At 43.2% G+C, this 20,234-nt stretch overlaps 2 protein-coding genes across 2 annotated transcripts; both read right to left on the reverse strand.

Annotated features, from left to right (window-relative positions):
- Positions 1 to 1,776: 1,776 nt before the first annotated feature.
- LOC306793994 (B-cell receptor CD22-like) lies at positions 1,777 to 5,223 on the reverse strand. Its single transcript, XM_079291840.1, has 7 exons — positions 5,110 to 5,223; positions 4,387 to 4,758; positions 3,482 to 3,787; positions 3,111 to 3,368; positions 2,845 to 2,929; positions 2,362 to 2,401; positions 1,777 to 2,024 (listed from the first exon to the last, which is right to left on the reverse strand). Exons 1-7 carry the CDS (start codon positions 5,180 to 5,182, stop codon positions 1,785 to 1,787), a joined length of 1,374 nt encoding a protein of 457 aa, XP_079147966.1. The 5' UTR covers positions 5,183 to 5,223; the 3' UTR covers positions 1,777 to 1,784.
- A 10,277-nt stretch (positions 5,224 to 15,500) lies between these two features.
- Positions 15,501 to 20,228, reverse strand: fen1 (flap structure-specific endonuclease 1). The gene is made up of 12 exons (XM_079291970.1): positions 20,173 to 20,228; positions 19,601 to 19,706; positions 18,893 to 18,995; positions 18,626 to 18,728; positions 18,341 to 18,404; positions 18,030 to 18,139; positions 17,590 to 17,726; positions 17,218 to 17,284; positions 16,830 to 16,961; positions 16,577 to 16,728; positions 16,029 to 16,143; positions 15,501 to 15,819 (listed from the first exon to the last, which is right to left on the reverse strand). Exons 2-12 carry the CDS (start codon positions 19,680 to 19,682, stop codon positions 15,742 to 15,744), a joined length of 1,143 nt encoding a protein of 380 aa, XP_079148096.1. The 5' UTR covers positions 19,683 to 19,706; positions 20,173 to 20,228; the 3' UTR covers positions 15,501 to 15,741.
- Between the last annotated feature and the right edge of the window lie 6 nt (positions 20,229 to 20,234).

A 20,234-nucleotide genomic window follows, 5' to 3' on the forward strand; every position in this document is an offset into this window, starting at 1 on the left:
TCACCTGGATTCACAAACACAACAGTGGATTTTACAAAGCGTTCAACATGCTCTGTACAACCACAAGTTACTGTGTCAAGAGACCACCGCTCACAAGGCTGCAAATGAGTACGATTCAGAGTGTTAGATGAGAATAAAAGCATGAGTGTTGTCTTACCGAAGAAGCCCACATCAACAAGAGAGTGACAAATATATCCTTTGGTTGGTGGTTTTAAAGTGAAAATAATGCAATTCATGAATTTCAACAGTCCAACGAACCAACTTCCCTTTTTTTAGCTGCTGTAATTTAACACAAAGACAACTTCCTTTGAATTAAGAGCACAGAGCGAGTGCAGTTTTATTTTTCATCAGAGTTCTTCCCTTAACTGCTCATATCCTGTGAGTCTATTTATTCTGAAATCTTTATATATCACATATATCCCATGAACTATAATAATAATAATAATAAGGACATGTAACAGCCAGTGACTTGAGTCCAGTCACTGTGGATCACACTGAGCTTTATCTCTGTTGCTCTGCATCACAGGACTGATGAACTTCACAAACCTTCATTTGTGTTTGTGCAGAAATAACTTTATTGAGTGGATGTATTTATTGAATATTATTCATGTTGAAATGAGAGTGTTAGAATCTTTCTGTTCTGGAAAAATGTTTTGGTAACAGCACACTGATTAATCTAAATATTGTTACAAAGTCTTGTTTTTTTTTATTGTTTTCAGTTTTTCTCTTATTTCCTGTTTTATTTTGGTATTCACTTATAGATATTTCACTTCCTGTCCTCGTGTGTTTCCCGTCAGTGTGATTACCTAACCGGCCCTGATCAGTTTCACCTGTGTCTAATAAACCTTCCTCGCTTGTGTATTCAGTGTGTGAGCTCTCTTTTGTCTGTTCATGTCTTTACTGGTTGAGGGATCATTTCTGAGTCGTTTTCTAGTATTTTGGACCTTGGTTCTGGATTCTGACTTTGACTCTACATGTGTTTTTGTACCATTGTCTTACTTCATTGGACAGTCTCCTGTGACAGTTTGGTGTGTCTTGTCTGGTTTGTAACTCTGCTCCCCTGACTGTGAGCTCTTCAGAGCCCTGTGGCTCAGACTCTCCTGGTAGGTGTTGTTGGCTTTGTGGTAGAAGTCACTTTGTATTTCAATTTAACTGCATGAAATTGACACAGGTGCACTTGCTGCCACCACGAGGTGCGGCACTGAATCCATAATTGAGTGACAAGTTTGTCTTTTATTCATGGGTTTCTTCTTGCTGACCACAGTCTCCCACAAAAGCTCCATGCGAAGAAATAGGAAATACAACAACATAATTGTTTTGGCTTGCATTATGACACTACAAAGACATAATATTGAGATATGTTTGGCTTCCTTGTACTACAGAGTGATAGTTTGTAGCTTGCAAGATCATTTTTGCTGTTTATTGTAACTGCCAAGACTCAAACTGGTAATTGTGGCATTGAAACAACTGTTCGTGTATTAAAGTGCAAAAATGAAAAACCTTCACATGCAGAAACAATGACTGTAAGTCGTCTTTGGTTTCGCTGTAATAATCTAAACACAGATCCATTGGTGATAAAGAATATGACGCATGTTACGTGAACAAATCAGCCATCCAGGTGTGGCGAAAAGGAATTTAGAGATTCATCAACACCTCATGTATTGATAAAAATTGTTCAAAATGTCCCACTTTAAATATATTGCAAAGAACTGAAGAAAAGATGTCCTTGTAAGAATAACAACAGAATATTTGTTGAATAAAATGTCATGTCCATGCACTTGTTTTCACTTCAACACTTGAGCGTAGAGATCCTCTGGGCTGTCAGCAGTCTGTGTGAAGCTCTTTACTGTCTTGGACACATTGACCTGTGCATACACTGTGTCTTGCTGCTGTCCACTGTCCTGCACCGAGGCCGAGGACGCTTCAGGTCTCCAGTTGGAGAAGTTAATCTCTCCGTAATGGATGTCTTCTGTTTCTGTTGCTCTGGCTGGCTGTTGAACAGCTGGCTCCTCCGCTGTTAGGCTCTGTGATAAATGGACCAAACAAGAAATATTGTGAAGCACCTTCATCTATTTCCTTCACTTCACCTCATTGGTCTCTCACTCAGCTCCCACTGCTATAAGACAGTGACAATCATCCAAATAACCAGCTTTTAATGGACCCAACATTAGAAAGTCTTATTGCTATAACGGTTGATGGTTAATGTGGGTTTCTAACAGGATGTTTCATCTTCCTGTGTCGCCACATTTAGTCCCTCATGAGTAACCTGTTCAGTCCAGATCTCAAGAGTGCAGACAGTATGAGTAGTTAGAAACATGCTCATAACACATAATCATCTAAAGTATTTAAGTTGTTTCCTACCTGTGTCTGTTGTGAAGTTGAACGTTTTGACTTGAACCACCTGAAAGACACATGAGAGCTCTCAGCTTCATTTTTCTGTCTAATAATAAAATGCAATAAGTGCAATTTAGAAACCGTCATTAGAAACAGAAACCGTCAATTAATAATACAGTACAAAAAGAGGAAATAGCTAAAAGCAAGTCATTTCACAGCATTGTTTGAGACCACCACAATATTCCTGCTTGTATAAGACACTTCTGAATAAAAGAGTTTTGAGTCTGAGTATTGAAACTAAATGTGCTTGAAGTGTTCACTCATTCTGGACATCTGGCGGCCACTTCTTGTACAAACTGGTCTAAAGGTCGAAAGGTTTAGTTCAGACTGGTTTTACATTTGAAGACAGTGATCTCAGGTTTCTCACACTGATTTGTCAACATTAGGTTCAAATATCTTGAATGACATCCAACATTTACATAACTTAGACTCCCAATTTGAGGTACTTACCAAATGGCAACACCGGCACAGATGAGTACAATGATTCCTCCAACAACTGCGACCCATGGTGACAAACGTTCAAGCTGTTGTTCTCCTACAGAAACAAAACATTGTAAGTGACCAAGTCAAGTTAAGGAGAATGCTCAGCTTGACTTCATACTGTATTATGCAAACTTATATGTAAAACAATGTTGCGTCACTAATGTTTGCAGACGTGAAGTTAGCCAACAATAACTGCTCATAATTCACAGGATGTGATACAGTTCTGTGTTTACCTTTAATAGTCAGAAGGATCTCTGATGATGTCTGATTCCCGAGCTCATTGGTGGCCACACAGTGATAAACTCCTCCATCAGTGACATTAAAGCTGTAAAAGTCTCCTTCAGATACAGTGACGGGTCCATCTTTGCTGATCTTGAACCAGGTGAAGTTGACGGGAGGATTGGCTCTGCTGGAGCAGGTCAGGTTCACCCGGCTACCTGCTGACACCGAACCTGGTGGACTGATGGACGCCGAGGTGTTCTTGGGAGCGTCTGAGGAGAATGTGACGGAGATGTGAGGAAAGAGAGCAGCATCAGAGCCTGAACGAGATCCTTAAGAGAGAAGAATCATCATGTGCTGACAGCATCCAACAACAAAGACTTACATGAAACATTGAGAGTCGTTGTCTCCTCTGATGTCTTGACATATTTTCCTTCATTCACAGGATATCTGGCAGAACAGGTGATGATGAATCCATCATGTTTGTCTGACAGAGTGATGTTCTTCTGGATTTTAGTTGTGAAGGTTCGATCTGTGTTTTCCTCTGTCATGATGTGAGGGTCTTGTTGGAGGTTCCAGGTGAGTTTAGGAGGAGAGTGTGGACAGGGAGTGGAAGCTGAGCAGCTTATAGAGACAGACTCCTTCTCCTTCAGATCACCTGAGATCTCAATCCTGGGGCTTTGAGGAGAATCTGTGGTTTCAAATCAAATACAGATTGTACACTGAAGAACACAGCAGCAAGACCAGGAGTCTACTGCCATGCCAGCAGTACTCTTCTACATCTGAGAGCAAATTATTGTACTTTTACTCCAGTAACAGCTTTTGGATTGTGATTCCTTATTAAAAAAAGAAGAACGTGTTTGTTCGGGGTTTCTTCTCATTTTTCTGATGTTTCTGAGTTGTTAACAGAAATCGCTTTTTCTCTCTTTTCCTCTCCCATTAATAAACTCACGACCCCTCAGATTCATCTTGTGACCCTCTGTAGGGGTAACATGAAATGTAAACTTACACTAATGAATGTAGATTAAAAAAAACTGAACTCATGAGACTTCCCCTTTTTCTAGTGTTAAATGCAAAGGTCTGCATGAACAGGCAGCTTCATCATGGGACTATTAATAGTAGTGCACAAAAATATTCCATTTTGATCCATGAAGTGTAAACATTTCATTCTCTGGTTGGTCTCTGTAGCAGATATTTACATTCACATTGAAGGTCAGCTTCAACTGACATCACTTTTCATTCTAAACAATAACATCATAGACTGACTGATAAAAACCAAAACTCTCTTACCTCGAACTGTTATTTGAAGAGGATCACAAGAAGCTGTTGCCCGAAATGGCTGGCTCACAATCCTGAAGAAGTACATGTCTGTGTAGTTTGTGATTAAACTAGAAAATAAAGTGCTGCAGTCTTTCTGACTCAGGTCTCCAGTTAGATTCATTGGATAGCTGTTATCCTTCCTGCTACTGTCGAAAATCACATTAGCTAGCTTTGTATTCTCTTTAATCCACACTCCGGAGGTTGTTATTGTGCTGTCGAATCCCTTCCCTGATTTAGCACTGAAGTTACATGGGATTTGCAAACAAGATCCAGTCAGTGCTTCCATCTTTTGAGGTGCAGTAATGAATAGATTTAGATCCGAAATACAATCAGCCAAAGCACCTGTGAAACAGACTCATGATTAACAGTGGTGATTAACGTGTAAAACAACAACACAAACATGAAGAGAAATATACTTCAGCAGTAATATTTTGCATTGTGGTCTTTTTTCCTTGAACAGTTTTTGTATTGATTCATTTTTTTGGTTTTACAACAACTATCCCCCACGAGGCCGACCCCAGTGATGACCAACCCGTCTATATCTCCACATAACTAAGTCAGTCTCATCTCAGTGACAGAAGAGCTGACGCAGAGAATACAGATTGTAACATTCACATGAATTTAGGGTAAAATGATATGTGTCAAATAGTAAATGATTCAAGAGGAACACAAGTGACTGAACCAAAAGCTCACCTGAGAGAAAGAAGACACTCAGTAACATGTTGGCTGTCACCGTTCTCACAGACCGGACTGCCATGACGCTCATCACCTGGATTCACAAACACAACAGTGGATTTTACAAAGCGTTCAACATGCTCTGTACAACCACAAGTTACTGTGTCAAGAGACCACCGCTCACAAGGCTGCAAATGAGTACGAGTCAGAGAACCCACATCAACAAGAGAGTGACAAATATATCCTTTGGTTGGTGGTTTGAAAGAGAAAATAATGATATTCATGAATTTCAACAGTCCAATGAACCAACTTCCCTTTTTTAGCTGCTGTAATTTAACACCAAGTCGACTTCCTTTGAATTAAGAGCACAGAGTGAGTGCTGTTGTTTGTTCTTTTACCAGAGTTCTTCTCTTAACTGCTCATATCCTGTGAGTATATATCTTCTATAATCTTTATATATCACATGCTGTATATCCCAATAATTATAATCACAATAATAAGGACATGTAACAGCCAGTGACTTGAGTCCAGTCACTGTGGATCACACTGAGCTTTATCTCTGTTGCTCTGCATCACAGGACTGATGAACCTCACAAACCTTTATCTGTGTTGTTACAATTTCATCATTGAATAAATGACTTTCCCCAATAGCTAAACATTCTGCTTCCTATTCATCTAAAATATATATTAAAATCTTCAGAAAGTACATTTGATAAACACCAGCAGACAAAAGTTCAGGATTATTCTGTTTTATATTAAAAAGAAAAACATGAAAATGTCCCATCAAGGAGCCAGTTTCACACAGATTATTGCAGAAACTGTATCTGTTGTGGTTTTCCTTCATAAAGGAACATAGAGGGGAAAATACTGGAATCCATGAGAAGCAGTGGAAATGGACTCGCCGAGCAGTCAGAACAATATAAGGAACTCAATGGTATGAATAATACGGAAAAGGCTCAGATGAGCAGCTACTCTTTACAACTCATTGATATTTTATCCACCCGTGAGTCCTGACACACAGTTTTGTTCTCTGTGCCTTTAAATATGAAAACAGAAGTTCAACAAGTAAAACGCTCGTCAGTCCTCTGGATGCTTCTGCATTGATGCTACAAGTAATCAGACAATTTGTTCGTGAATAATTATAATTAAATATATCATAACTAGAAGAAATATAAATATTAAAGATACAGAAAGACAGTTCTATTTCATCCTTACTGACCGCCAGAGGCAGTGCTTCACACTGGATATCTTCCGTCTCGCGCATGCGCAGGTCGAATATTTATATCAACAAAGTCACGTGTGACCTCGGATGACCCCCGTCGTCTATAAGTTCCGGTGTCATCCTGAGCTCAGTCCTTTTTCATCTTCTCGCGACGCAGGTTAGCTACCATGGTAGCATAAACAAGGATGTGTCTACGATCAAGACATATTAGAGCTCGTCACTGTAGCCTTGTGACCACCGGTCGGAGTTGCGGCTCTCTCGGCTCCAAAGGCTGCGACGAGCTCTCCCTCTTCGGAGGGAACGGTGTGTTCGCCGTTCGGACATCGAGCCCCGGACTGGTGGACGCCCCTATCATCGGTCGTCACCAGTCTGATAAGTGCCAGCTAAGTCGTGATGACAGCAATCTGTAAGATCGAGTAACATTGTTTTCTATAACAGTTGTTTGTTCCACGGTTGGCAGAGCGCTTCCGCTCTAGTTAATCGAGTGGCGCGCTAACGAGAGCGTAGAATTACGCTGTCGGCCCGCCCTTCACAGTGTTACGGCTATCACAGTTAGCAGAGTGTTCCTGCTCAGGCAAACTTGGTGAGACACTAGATCGGCATTGGCGTTGTGTCCATTGAGATGTAATCTTTACATCTGACGTAATTCGGAGTTAGCAGTGTCTTCACTCAGGCTAACTTGGTGAGATGCTAGCTGGGACTGCGTCCATCAACTTTGTAAACCTTACGGCCGTCACAGTTAACAGAGCGTCCCCGCTCAGGTTAACTCAGTGGGAAGCTAGCTAAACAGAGCTGATACTGGGGCTGTGTCCATCAACTTTGTATCTGTACGGCTGTCACAGTTAACAGAGCATCCCCGCTCAGGTTAACTCGGTGGGAAACTAGCTAAACAAAGCTGGTACTGGGGCTGTGGCCATCAACTTTGTAGCATTACAACTATCACAGTTAGCAGAGTGTGCTCGCTCAGGCTAATCGGTGAATGCTAGTTATACTAAATAAACATTGAGGTTGTGCCCATTGATGGTTTTACGCATTACGGCTGTCGAGACTAAGTTAATGCTGGATTGTGTCCATTGATTGCTGTAAACATTACGCCATATCAGTTAGCAGAGCGTTTCGCTCCGGCTAACTAGACTAAGCTAATACTCTGATTGTGTCCATTGATTGTTGTAAACATTATGGCCATATCAGTAGCGGATATCAGTTAGCAGAGTGCCCTCGCTCAGGCTAACTGGTAGCACACCAAGAGTTACAGCAACTGTCCAAGTGAAGAGAGTGTCCTCGCTCCCCTCTCACTGTAAGGACTGTGTTGTTTTTTTTGTCCGTTTTCACAGTAGCAGAGTGCTCTCGCTCAAGCTAACTGGTGGGGCACCAATATCTGCAGCAACTATCCGAGTGAAGAGAGTGTCCTCGCTCCCCTCTCACTATGAGGACTGTTTTCCTGACCTGTTTCCACAGTGGCAGAGTGCTCTCGCTCAAGCAAACTGGTGGGACACCAATATCTGCAGCAGCTATCTTAGTGAAGAGAGTGTCCTCGCTCCCCTCTCACTGTAAGGACTGTATTCTCTTTTGTCCGTTTTTCACAGTAGCAGAGTGCTCTCGCTCAAGCTAACTGGTGGGATGCTAATATCTGCAGCAACTAGCTTAGTGAAGAGTGTCCTCGCTCCCCTCTCACTATAAGGACTTTGCCTGGCCTGTTTCCACAGTGGCAGAGTGCTCTTGCTCAAGCTAACTGGTGGGACACCAATATCGGCAGCAACTATCTTAGTGAAGAGAGTGTCCTCGCTCCCCTCTCACTGTATGGACTGTGTTCTTTTTTGTCCGTTTTTTACGGTAGCAGAGTGCTCTCGCTCAAGCTAACTGGTGGGACACCAATATCTGCAGCAACTATCTTAGTGAAGAGAGTGAGCTTAGTGAAGAGTGTCCTCGCTCCCCTCTCACTATAGGGACTTTGCCTGACCTGTTTCCACAGTGGCAGAGTGCTCTCGGTCAGGCTAACTGGTGGGTCACCAATATCCGCAGCGGCTGGCCAAGTGAAGTGTCCGAAGGATCACTCGCCACTGACTGCCCCCTGCCTGTTCTCTCAACATTCAGCGGAGCGCTCCCGCTCAGACTGATTTGGAATTCCGCATCAACTAGTGGGACAAGGGTTCTTTAATTGTTTTTAAATGTCATTTTCTTTTGCCTTATGTTTTGATGCTTTTAATGGTTTTATGTGAAGCACTTTGAATTACCTTGTTGTTGAAATGTGCTATACAAATAAACTTGCCTTGCCTTGCCTTACCAGAATCGCGGCCATGTTAAACTCTCCCGGCTGTAGGACCTGTATAGCTCCTCTTCAGCCTGAGGACGGCCCTGACCTCTTGCCCTAGCCTCGAGCTTCTGAGGCAGGGCCTCTCGGAGAACCCAGGCAGGACCTGCGGCATCACGCCTTGAGCAGTAAGGTCTGCTAGGCTGGCCGAAGTGGAACACCTGATGCGTGAGGTCTACCTCCCCCTGTCAGGGCAGCTGAATCCAGCCCAACCTACCCTGGTCATTTGTATGGCCCTTGCACGCCTGGCATACACAGCAGCTGGAACATCCACCTGTGAGTGCCTTCTTCAGGCGCCTTCCCGCCCTCACCACCTTTTCTGTTCCTCCCTCCGAGGAATATCTGAGGGAGTTGCGTGCATGGTGGAGACACCAGGGCTCTCTCCCGCCTTACATCAGACCATGCAGGAGGTGGCAAATCTGGCCTTGCATGTATGCCAGCCAATTAGACGACTATTGCGTCCATCAGTTTCCCCTGAGGAGACTCTGAGGCCCGATGCCAGGTGCCCTCGACCCAATGTCGGGTCAAAGATGACCTGCTATCCAGGGCTTATGACACGGCAGCACTGTGCACCGTATCGACAACTCCCTCTCCCACCTCATGCTTTCCCTCACAGATTTTCTGCAGCGGGCTACTTCGACGCTTCTGCTCAGTGATGCTTCATTGCAGGCGTTTGCGCTCATATCGAGGGAATGTGGATGTATGATGTCCACCCTGGTTCAGACTCGCTGCCAGGTTTGGCTGGCGCAGTCACCCCTATCTGAGACATGTAAGGGGACCCTCCGTACTGTCCCAGTGGAACCTGGTGTGCTGTTTGAGTCAGCTGCTATACAGGCGCTTCAGTGGACTGTTAGAGCTAGCCAGACCAGGCAGCAGTTCTCTGGTCTTTGCAGGGACATGCCTGCACCCCCAGACCTAGGGGTCCCACTTTGGCCCCACAAGGCCGTTTTCTCAGTCTCCAGCTTACCCTAGTAGCCGCAACAGGCCTCCGCGTCCTGCTGAGAGGCCGGACCGCTACCTATACAACCCTACTTACGTCCCCGTCCCCCCGGCAGGGGTGCCAGGAGATGTCTCCAGGCCGGCTGTCGGGGTTCTTCTCCCAGCAGCGGATTTCCAAGGGAGAGTGGTGCACATCTATTGACGCCTATTCCCATGTTCCCATGGTGCATCACCACAACTTTCAGTCCTGGGTGCTTCCATTCGGACTCTCCCATCTCCCCATGGGTGTTCACAGTGTGTTACTGCTGTCCTTTCCCCCTGCAATCGCAGGGCGTGAACATACTGCCGTACTTAGACGACTGGCTGACCTAGGCGCCATCCCGGCTTCAGGCGCCACAGGACACTGCTCGCCTTCTCTCACGTGGCCCGGTGGGCCTCAAGATGAACATGGAGAGGAGCTACCTGAGCCCTTCTCAGAGCATAACCTTCATTAGTGTGGCCTTTTGAGGGCCTGTCTGTTGCCCCAGCATGTGGCCAACAACCCCCACAACCTCTCCCTCTTCCGAGGGGGCAGACGGTTGCCCTACATCCTTTTCTCAGACTATTGGGTAAACTGACAGCTGCCTCAACTGTCGTTCCCTTGGGTTTGCGGATGGCTAAACAGCCTTCACTTGGATGCCAAGTGGCACAGATACAGGGCAATAATATTATCGAAACAGTGCCTATTCACTATCCCCATGGAGGGAGTGCATATCTGGCGAACAGTGTCCCAGGAACCGAGCCCCAAAAGAAGAAGGGCTCGGTTCCATTCCACCAGGAGATTGTCACAACAGATACCTGCCTCTCAAGGCGGGGTGCAGTGTGACAGAACAGGACAGCCTGGGGGCAGTTGTCTGCTGAAAGACCGCAGGTCCAGGTTCTAGAGCTAGCGCTCGAGCACTTCCTTCCATGTTTGAAGGGAAAGCATGTGCTTGTCCGGTGGACAGCACCTCTGCTGTGATTTCCCATGAACTATCAATGGGGCACCAGATCTGCAGAAGTTGCTACGGGGATCACCGTGGCCTTCTGACTTGGGAGGCCCCTCGCCTGACCAGCCTGTGGGCAATGTACCCACCAGGAGAACGGAACCAGGTTGTGGTTTTCCTGTTCCGTCACAAGCCTCCACCGTGAGAGTGGCGGCTGCATCCAGACGTGTCGACCCACTGCCCCCACTGGGTCTCCCTGACGGAGAGGACCAGCCCTCTGGGTCAAGATGCCCTGGCTCACACGTGGCCAGAGGATCTTCTTTATGCCTTTCCACCATTCCCTCTGATTTTGCTATAAGCTTGTCAGAGTTCTTCCCTGACAGGAGGGATCTCCTGTCGCAACTAGAGGGGCGGATTTGGCATTCCAATCCCTGCCGCCTTCAACTATGGGTCACGGGAGGGCCCGACCGGATGCTGAGTGGCTGTATAGAACCAGTCTGACTGACTATTCTGAATGCCAGTGCGCGGTCTACCTGCCTGCAGTACAAGAAACAGGTGGAAGCTGTTCTCCGACTGGTGTGCGGCTCAGAACAAGGTCCCAGTACAGCGCCCCGTGCCTGCTGTACTGAGTTTCTACAGTCCCTCCTGGATAAGGGCCGGTCTCCCCGGCATGGGACCTACCCTTGGTACTGGACACCTTATGCTTGTCTCCTTTTGAACCCCTGGCACAGGCGGAGCCGAGATGGCTGTCGGCAAGACTGTTTTCTCCTTGCCGTCAATTCAGCTCAATGTGGGGGCGAGCTGCATGCCCTATCAGTGGAAGAATCATGTCTGAGGTGGAACTCAGATGGCTTGGGTGTCACTTTCTGGCCTAATGCAGTGTTTCTCCCAAGGGTGTGGATACGTTCACATATAAACCGGCCTATCCAGCTGGCAAAGTTGCTACAATCAATCATTTTAGGATCAAATGGCAAATGGTAGAAAACGAAAGTTACGAATGTAACTACGGTTCTATGAATCCTGGATGACCGCCAGAGTTCTTGGTCACTCGGAATCCCGTAAACTCGCGAGAAGATTCCATAGGACTGAGCTCAGGATGACACCGGAACTTATAGACGACGGGGGTCATCCGAGGTCACACGTGACTTTGTTGATATAAATATTCGACCTGCGCATGCGCGAGACGGAAGATATCCAGTGTGAAGCACTGCCTCTGGCGGTCATCCAGGATTCATAGAACCGTAGTTACATTCGTAACTTTCGTTTTCTACCATTTGCCATTTGATCCTAAAATGATTGATTGTAGCAGACATCAACTTACATTGGAGTGAGTGCTTTTTCCTCAGTGCAGCCGTGCTGTCTGACCAGGTCAATGCAGAAGTCACAGGTCTGTGAACCAAGATGGACTGTGAAAGGAAGGAGGAGTTCGTGGAAGGTGGGTCAAAACATCACTGCTGGTGTTCCTGAGAATGGAAAATAAAGCTATAATTCACACACTTGTATGCACATTTGTACGACAACCACTACTGGATTCTGAAAATACCACAATGTCCATTCCTTTACCAGCCAATGATGAAATGAAAATATTCTAAATGAAGAAGTGACACATTTAGAGTCACAACAATGCATATTATGAGATGGAACTGATTATTTAAATTGTTAAGAGCTTGCATGCGTGGAGAAATACTCTCTCTCTCCTGATTGTTGTCTGATTATTACATGCAGAAGTAACTTTATTTTCTGTGGATTTAATAACCGTACACTGAATGAGCCAAATATTGTTACAAAGTCTTGTTTTTTTTCATTGTTTTCAGTTTTTCTCTTATTTCCTGTTTTATTTTGGTATTCACTTATAGATATTTCACTTCCTGTCCTCGTGTGTTTGTCTGGGTTGTATCTCAATGACCAAATCTGGGTTGTAACTCAATGACCAAATTTAAAGCCCCTGAAAGCTTGGCATCAAATCTTAAGAATTTCTCCATATAATAGGATACATATTTATGACAGAATCAACAACAATCATCATTTAGCTTTAATTATGAGTTTAACACTGAAACACTTCAACAACCGCGTCAATTGTCATCAAATTGTGATTCAAATGTTGCTCCTGATTGGTGACTTCACCTCTTCAAAAATACAGCAAGAACCAACTTAGACAATATTTTTTCATTTCACATAAATCATTTCACATACAAATGAAAAATACTGTCAGTTTTGTAAAATAAAGGGTATTCATAAGTCACTGATCACACTGTATGAATATGATCAACAGCACACATGGAATGTACTGCAACATTTTTGTAAATCTCTAAACGAAAGCTGAGAAATGTTAATACTGCAACTGCAAGGTTTGTCTTTTATTCATGAGTTTCTTCTTGCTGACCACAGTCGCTCACAAAAGAGATGTGAAAAAAAAGGAAATCCACGCAAATAATTGTTTTGGCTTGCATTGTATTCACTGTGTTTTCAGTACCGGTCGTAATTTGAGTTCAGTTGAACATATATTAAAATTTAATTCTACTCAATATGAGAGCCTTGACTTATGTCCTGCAAACATACATAAAAAATGTAACATTTCACTCAATGCCTTTTTTTTTAAATGCATATCATAAAACAAATAACTATGTGGCTTCAAAACAAAAAGATGTAAATCAATAAAAGCAGTAAAATGCCCACAGCAAAAAAGGAGAAACGGCAAGGTCTTCACATTTTCAAGCAAAGTGCTGCAATTGAGGAACTTCCACTAGGTGAAGAAATGAAGCTAAGACAATGGACTAACGTTCAACACTACAATAAGTTTGATCTGGTTTTAATGTTGCTCCTGAGATAACACACACAGGTAACGTTACTGTTACAGCGTTATCTTAATTGTTCATCGTCTACACACCAAACGCACGTCGGCCATTTCTGGTCCGCTCTCCCTTTTGATAATCGTCCTGTTTGCGCTCCTACAGTCGGTTCAATAAGAGCACAAGTTAGGTTACTAACGTTACATCTTAACACTGTAATTGGTGATTAACTTTATTTATCTATTGGTGCTTTAGTGATCTCCAACTGTTGAGGCTTCGGAATAGTGACCATGTATGATGCCGTAGTGCAGAAATGCACACTCCATGAGAGGGATATAGATGCTCAAGTTACAGTGTACATGTCAGACCACATATATGAGTGATGCAAGAGGCACTAAGTAACAGGAGTTACATATCTAGATTATCTACTTCTGCTGATTGTCTTGAAATAAACCCAAGTTCACACTGCATTTCTTACTTCAAAACAGGTGATGACCCAGAGGGGGGAATTGCTGCTTATGGCAACTTCTGGATCAAGGGAGTAATGCAACCAATCTATCAGAAATATTTGAAAATACAATTTTTGTTTTCTTTTTTGTCATACAGGTGCAGCACATTGAAAACATACAAAGACATGGTGGTGTAATTTTCCTGAAACAATGTCCAATTTCAAGACTTTAGATTATGGTGAAATACCTTTTTCGGGGAGAAGTGTTGAAAAACCGCATGGGTTGGTTAGCGTCATTACGAAACTAATTTATTGTCTCTGTTCCAGCTCTTGCATTGTTCGGTGTGTCTTAAAGTGACAGACTTACATCCACTTTCTGAAGGGTTGACTATCAATTGAATTCTTTAATCATCACTGCATTGCCATTGGGAGTTAAGTTATAACAAAGAAAACTGGAAATATTTTCCAGTTCCAAATTCATTTTGGTGAGTAAATTAATTGAATATGTTCCAAAGAAAACACTCAAACAAAAAAATAAGACCGTCAACATCATGTTCTCTCAGGCCTATCAATTCTCAGATGACTTTGATTGAGTTTCTGTCAAAATATTCAGAAAACATTCGTTACTTCGTGTTAAGAGCAGCCGCATTATGTGAGTGTGACTTCTTCACATTAACAATAAAAGTGACTATGCAGTATTCCAAGTCATCTGATCCTATTCAGAAAGTTGTATAGATTAGGCATGGGACGATATGAAAAATTCATATGGTTATTATCATGGCCAAAATAACAGCGATTCACAATATTATCCAGATAATCATCTAAATATGTTTAAAAACTCTTAAAATGGCCCTTAAACACAACAGAATAACTTAAACTTTAATTTGGTTAGGAAGCAAACATTTTTATTTCCAGATACAACACACATCTGTTTTAGTGAGCATCTTTTTTTAGTAAAAAAATCATTTTTTGAGGGCGTTGTACATGCCTTACCCTCCACCACTTCTCCTTATTAGTCTGGTTGATAAGCCACACGGCTAAAATAAAGGTTTCTCATCACATTCAGAGTGTCAACACCAACTGAACGTGTGGGAAACTTCACAAACAAGTATCTGCCTCGATGAATAGATGCACATTGCATTTTAGTTGTCCTGCAGTGAATGTGATGTCCTCCTGAGGATCATTAATAATGCACGATTAACTGGAGTTCTAATCATGTGGATTTATATATAACAATAAGTCTTGATTTGTCATTTCAGTACATAGACTGTTTACACTGTTTGAACACCCCGCATATAAAACCATATTCTCTGTAGGGGAACGTGGGCTTTCCACAGTATGCGACGAGTTAATTTGTCAGTTATAGATACTAATTATTCTCAGCTGTTGTGTTGAGACTTATTTGAACCATATATTTGAACCATATGAAGCTCATGGAAACATAGGAGTCAAGGCTTACAGAAAGACATGCTTATTTCCCTTTTATACATTTAATTATTCTTTATGGTGCAGCCTGTTTAAATTATGCTGTTGCTTATACATATACACATAGTGGTGTTTGTCTTCAGTCTGCATGCAGCTGTGGACCAGTTGAGTTGATTCTGTGTGTGTGTGTGTGTGTGTGTGTTTGGTACAGGAGTACTGGCTGCGGCCTGGAAGAACAGACACAAAAAATTGCCGTGCTGGGCAGAATAATAACCATAATAATAATAAAAAATGCTAATAACACTGTGCGTTACAAAAAAAAACTTCATTATTTTTATTCAATAACAGAACACACACTTTAACAAAAACTGGTTTTTTTTGGTCTTGTATAAACACAGTTGTTCAGCTGAACTACTCACCACACAACCTCTCATTGTGTTGCAGCTTCCTCCTGCGTCACCTGGAGCTCTATGTTCATTTCTATATTCAATAGGTGTTCCTCATGTCGAACAGTTACTTCCCCAAAACAAACAAGGAGTCGTGTGTAGCGTCTATTTCCCCTTCTTAAATTTGCCTGGCGTGGCTCCCGTCTTCTGCTTCTTTTTTGCTGATCCTTTGAGCTCAGGTTCCTAAAAGTAAGGCCAAAGAAATGGAACGGATGAGTCCAACATTCAGAAGATGTACAACATCAACTTGGTGTAAGAAAAGGAACATTTGACAATATTCGCAGGCATCAAAATAAAGCAGCGAGCTGAACAGCTCTGATTATAGATCAAGTCTAATCATCTCATTTTGGAAACACACAGCTGCGCTGTAGTCGTTCTAAATGTACCGGTACCTTGCGTTTGGAGGACAGAGATCCAGTGATAGAGAAGAAAGAGTCCAGTCGTCCCTGTGTGCTGCCCTGTCGGCTCTTCAAAATCTTCTTACAGCCGTTGCGCATCCTGTCCTCACTGCGTCCACATACGCAAACAAATCAATTCATGCAAACAAAATGACATGTCACCCTATGTACAATGTTATTTCCTGGTGAACTTCCCATCATGTCTTTTCGCAGCAATAAAAACGAGCATCTAAGAACAGCATTCAGAAGGAGTCAGTAACAAAACAACCATCAGGGTTCACTGTAAGGAGTCAGTCATGAATACACTTTATTGTGGACTATAAACCTCAAACTATATAGAGAGGCTGTGTCTCCAAGTGATGCTAGAACCATAAACGCAGCCTCTACATGGCCAGCAGTGCAGCCTAGTGGTCGGATGTTGTCTAACCAGTTTGTCTGGTCATATTTCAACAACCGATGATCATCAATGCAGGAAAACTCAAAAAACAAGCAGGGAAGATGAATCCAGCATTGGGGACCATTCTGAGATGAGGTGGTTTCACCTGAACTGTTTCTCGTTGCACATGAACTGGATCAGAGCGTCCTCATCCGGATCGCTCCACTTCAACTCCACTGTGGAGCAATCCACCACTTCTGAATTCAGAAACAACCCCCTGGCCTCTTTGTAGAGCCAGTCCTCTGGAGCAGGGTGCTTCTGCATGAAGGCACACACGACACAAAGAATCAGAACCAAACTCCCCCCCCCCCCTTTGTTTAGCTGCCCCAACGTCTGGATCGCAGCACACATCAACTTACTTTGGAGTCAATGTTTTCGAGGATCTCCTCAATGCTGCCATGTTGTTTGATCAGGTCGATGGCTCTCTTGGGGCCGATTCCCTTGATGGTGCCACAGTAGTCGCAGCCCAGCAGAATACACAGGTCTATGAACTGGGATGGACCACGGAAAGATTGGACTAGTTAATGCAAGGAAGGCAGAAATGTCCCCGCTGTACATTTCCCACAGCTCTTACAGTTCTAATTACCAGCAGAGTGTTTCTGTGAACTATTTGCAGTTTCATGACAGTTTGCACAATCGGCATGATAAAAGCAGACAATGTGGCGCTTGAATTTCACCCAAGATTAAAAGTGACGCTGTCATTACATCATCTGCAGCATCTTTCTCAAAGTCAGAAAAAAACTTCACCTGTTCATTGGTCAGGCCAATGTCCTGCAGGATGCGACTGAAGTGGAACTCTTGGATGGGAAGTTTCCTAAAACAAATAAATATCTTGACAGTGAGATTACTAATGACTCACGGTGAAACAAACAATAACGCCATCTTCATAAGCTGTTCCATATGAGTTGATTGAGTACTACTACTAGTTGTATGGCTGTAGTACTTGTAAAACAATTATGGATTGTTAAATTGCAGATTGAACTGTATCATCATCAAGTATAGAAATAGGACTAATTCACAGGTTACATGAATAGACATCAAACCAAAACATCTCTATTCTCAGAACGTCTCTGCTACAGAGCCCAGCAGTGCAAAGGGACGATGGAGTAACTGCATTACTTTGCTTCGCTGGCGGTGAGGTGTCTGAGCAGGACATTTGTCCCAAAGGTCAGTCCATCCATATCCTCTGTTGCTGTGGCAAACACCTTCCCGGCTTTAACCAGAGCGGCACAGCTGGCCTCCGCCTCACATGGAGCCTTCAATACAAAACACATCAAATTACATTTCTAAGAATTATTCACCCAGACCTCTCCTGTTGCTAATTATTTCTCTGACACGGGGGAAGGCAGTTGAAATTTTAAAAGTACACTTTGGGTATTTAAAGCCTATTCTGACAATAAACACGCAGGTGTACAAGTGATAATGAAAACGTAAGAAAGAGAGCAGAAAAAAGCATCCCCGTGGGGGAAAAAAGTCCTCGAAACTAGTTAGCAAAATCAATAAAAATGTGGAAATATTCTTAAAGTAAGCAAGAGTAGCGAAGTGCGAGATGATCTAACCTCAACGTAGGGAACTCCCATCAGGGTCAGCAGCTTCTTGCAGTCATCGTTGTGCTGTCTGGTGACTTTTACCAGACGCTTGGAGAATTTGTCAATATTCTCTTGTTCCCCTGGGTTGAGACAAACCAGTTTTGGAGACATTTTAACAAAAGTAAAACGTTTTTTTTTCACAATCTCTACGATGTAATTACAGCTCATCGTATAATACATCTAGACTGATCTCATTGGTTTACAGGGTCAGGGCCGACATGACAACACAGCACCGTAAAGCCAGTATTGTGAACTCAAGTGTTAAAAAGCATCAACGGTACCCAGTTCCTGAGCTTGAGCAAGCATCTTCTCCGCTTCTGCCCTCCTCTCCCCTCTCTTCTCCAGCTGGGGGGGGGGGGACAAGAAGAGCAAAGACGGAGTGAGAGGAAGACAAAACAAGCGACAGATGATGTAGCTGACAAAAAGTCATTATTTCAAGAACAAATTACAGAGAGTAACACTCAATGCCACTTTAAGAAACTCTAAAATCATCTTGTAACAGTTCTGACTACATTGTTTGATATACAGGGGAACAAGATTACAGCGAGGTCAGAGCCCACACTCACCTCTGCTGACTTGAGCTGTGGGGGCTTGCCGTCAAAGACGTACACGGGTTTGATGCCGTATTCCAGCATGCGGATCGTCCGGTAGAACATTCCCATCAGGTGGCTGAGGGAAAAGCGCAAACAGGTGAGAAAAATATTCCAGCCTTCTGCCCGAGACTTGAGCTACCTGATATCTTGGAGCAATCCAAGAGCTCCCGTATCTCTTATGTGTCTCCTACTATGACTTCACAGGGTAAAGTGCCTGTGTTGTGTGGGGGGGGATCTCACCTCGTCGTCTCGCCATCCTCATTCTGCAGGACGTTACCATCCTGTCGCACTGCAATCAGGAACTGGTAGATACACATGGAGGCATCTATAGCAATTTTACGGCCTGCAACAGTTCAGAAAAGCAGTTAGCTAATTATCTGACATGTTTGAAACAGCAGTGGTTGTCAGAACAACATCTAAACTGGTGTTCATGCAAGCCTTCATTCGCTATATTATAAAGTAAAGAAAGTATATAAGATTCGTTGGTTCACCCGTAAGCTCAGCATGGCCTGCATTAAGTAAAAGATGCACAGTGTGGTCTGACTGGAACTCACTGCACAAAATGATTCAGATGACACAACTGGAGCTTTACATGTTACCTTTTTAACAGAATCAGATGGCAGACTGAAAGACATATCTGTAAAACTATCTGTACACCACTATGAAACTAAATGGCTTGGTAATTATTGATTAATTTAGTTCTGGGCTCAATTCATCTTTATTGAATTACCCAAACCTCCAATGTGACATGGCTGACATGCCATTTCTATAAGTGATTATAATCTATTTCCATCCTTCATCTTTGTTATATTTCAATATCATAGAATACAGAATTGATCCAATGTGCCCAAATGAGAAAATTAACCTTTCATCTGATCTCAATAATATTTCATATGCAGGCCTCATCGTCATCAGTTTGCAGAGGAAGGGCCCTGCTGTGACAGTTACCAAAGTAGTTCTTGATGTCTTGCTCTTTGATGGCACCAGGGGCCTGGTCCGCAATCAGCTTAGCAAGTCCATGAATTCCCATTGTGTTGGTCTGAAAATCACCAGTCTGAAAAACAATGAAATAACTATTGTGTATTCTGTTATCAGGATAAGCACATTTTGTCGGGGCTCCAATAACTGGTACATGAGACTTGAAGTCCCCCAACGAGAGACAACATCACACGAGTCGTTTTTAAAACTTTGTTTACATGTGTGCTGCTTCGTCTGACGCATGCCGAATTAAACACTAGCTACTGGTAACAGCTAAACATAATGTCAGATTGTTATTAGAGTGTGGATTTACAGTGATAGACGTCCAAATTAAATGGTCATTTCTTTAAAGGAAATTGGGTTGTTGTACAGAACGTGTCCTGGCAAGTAGCTTTGCTGCACAGAGCTTCAGTTGGGGGGCTAACATTAAACAACATCTGATTTATTCATAATGTACATGCTATTAGCGGACAGTTATACTTCCGTAGCTATCATTTACATGCTGAATTAGGGTTTATACCGTTAAACTGTGTTCAACTCACCAGTAAGCGTTTAACACTCGGGTTTGCACACTTGTCCCAGCGTCTCGGCGCGAGGAATTGCG

This window comes from Melanostigma gelatinosum, assembly GCF_949748355.1.
Source record: "Melanostigma gelatinosum genome assembly, chromosome: 20".
NCBI classification, from domain to species: Eukaryota; Metazoa; Chordata; class Actinopteri; order Perciformes; family Zoarcidae; genus Melanostigma; species Melanostigma gelatinosum.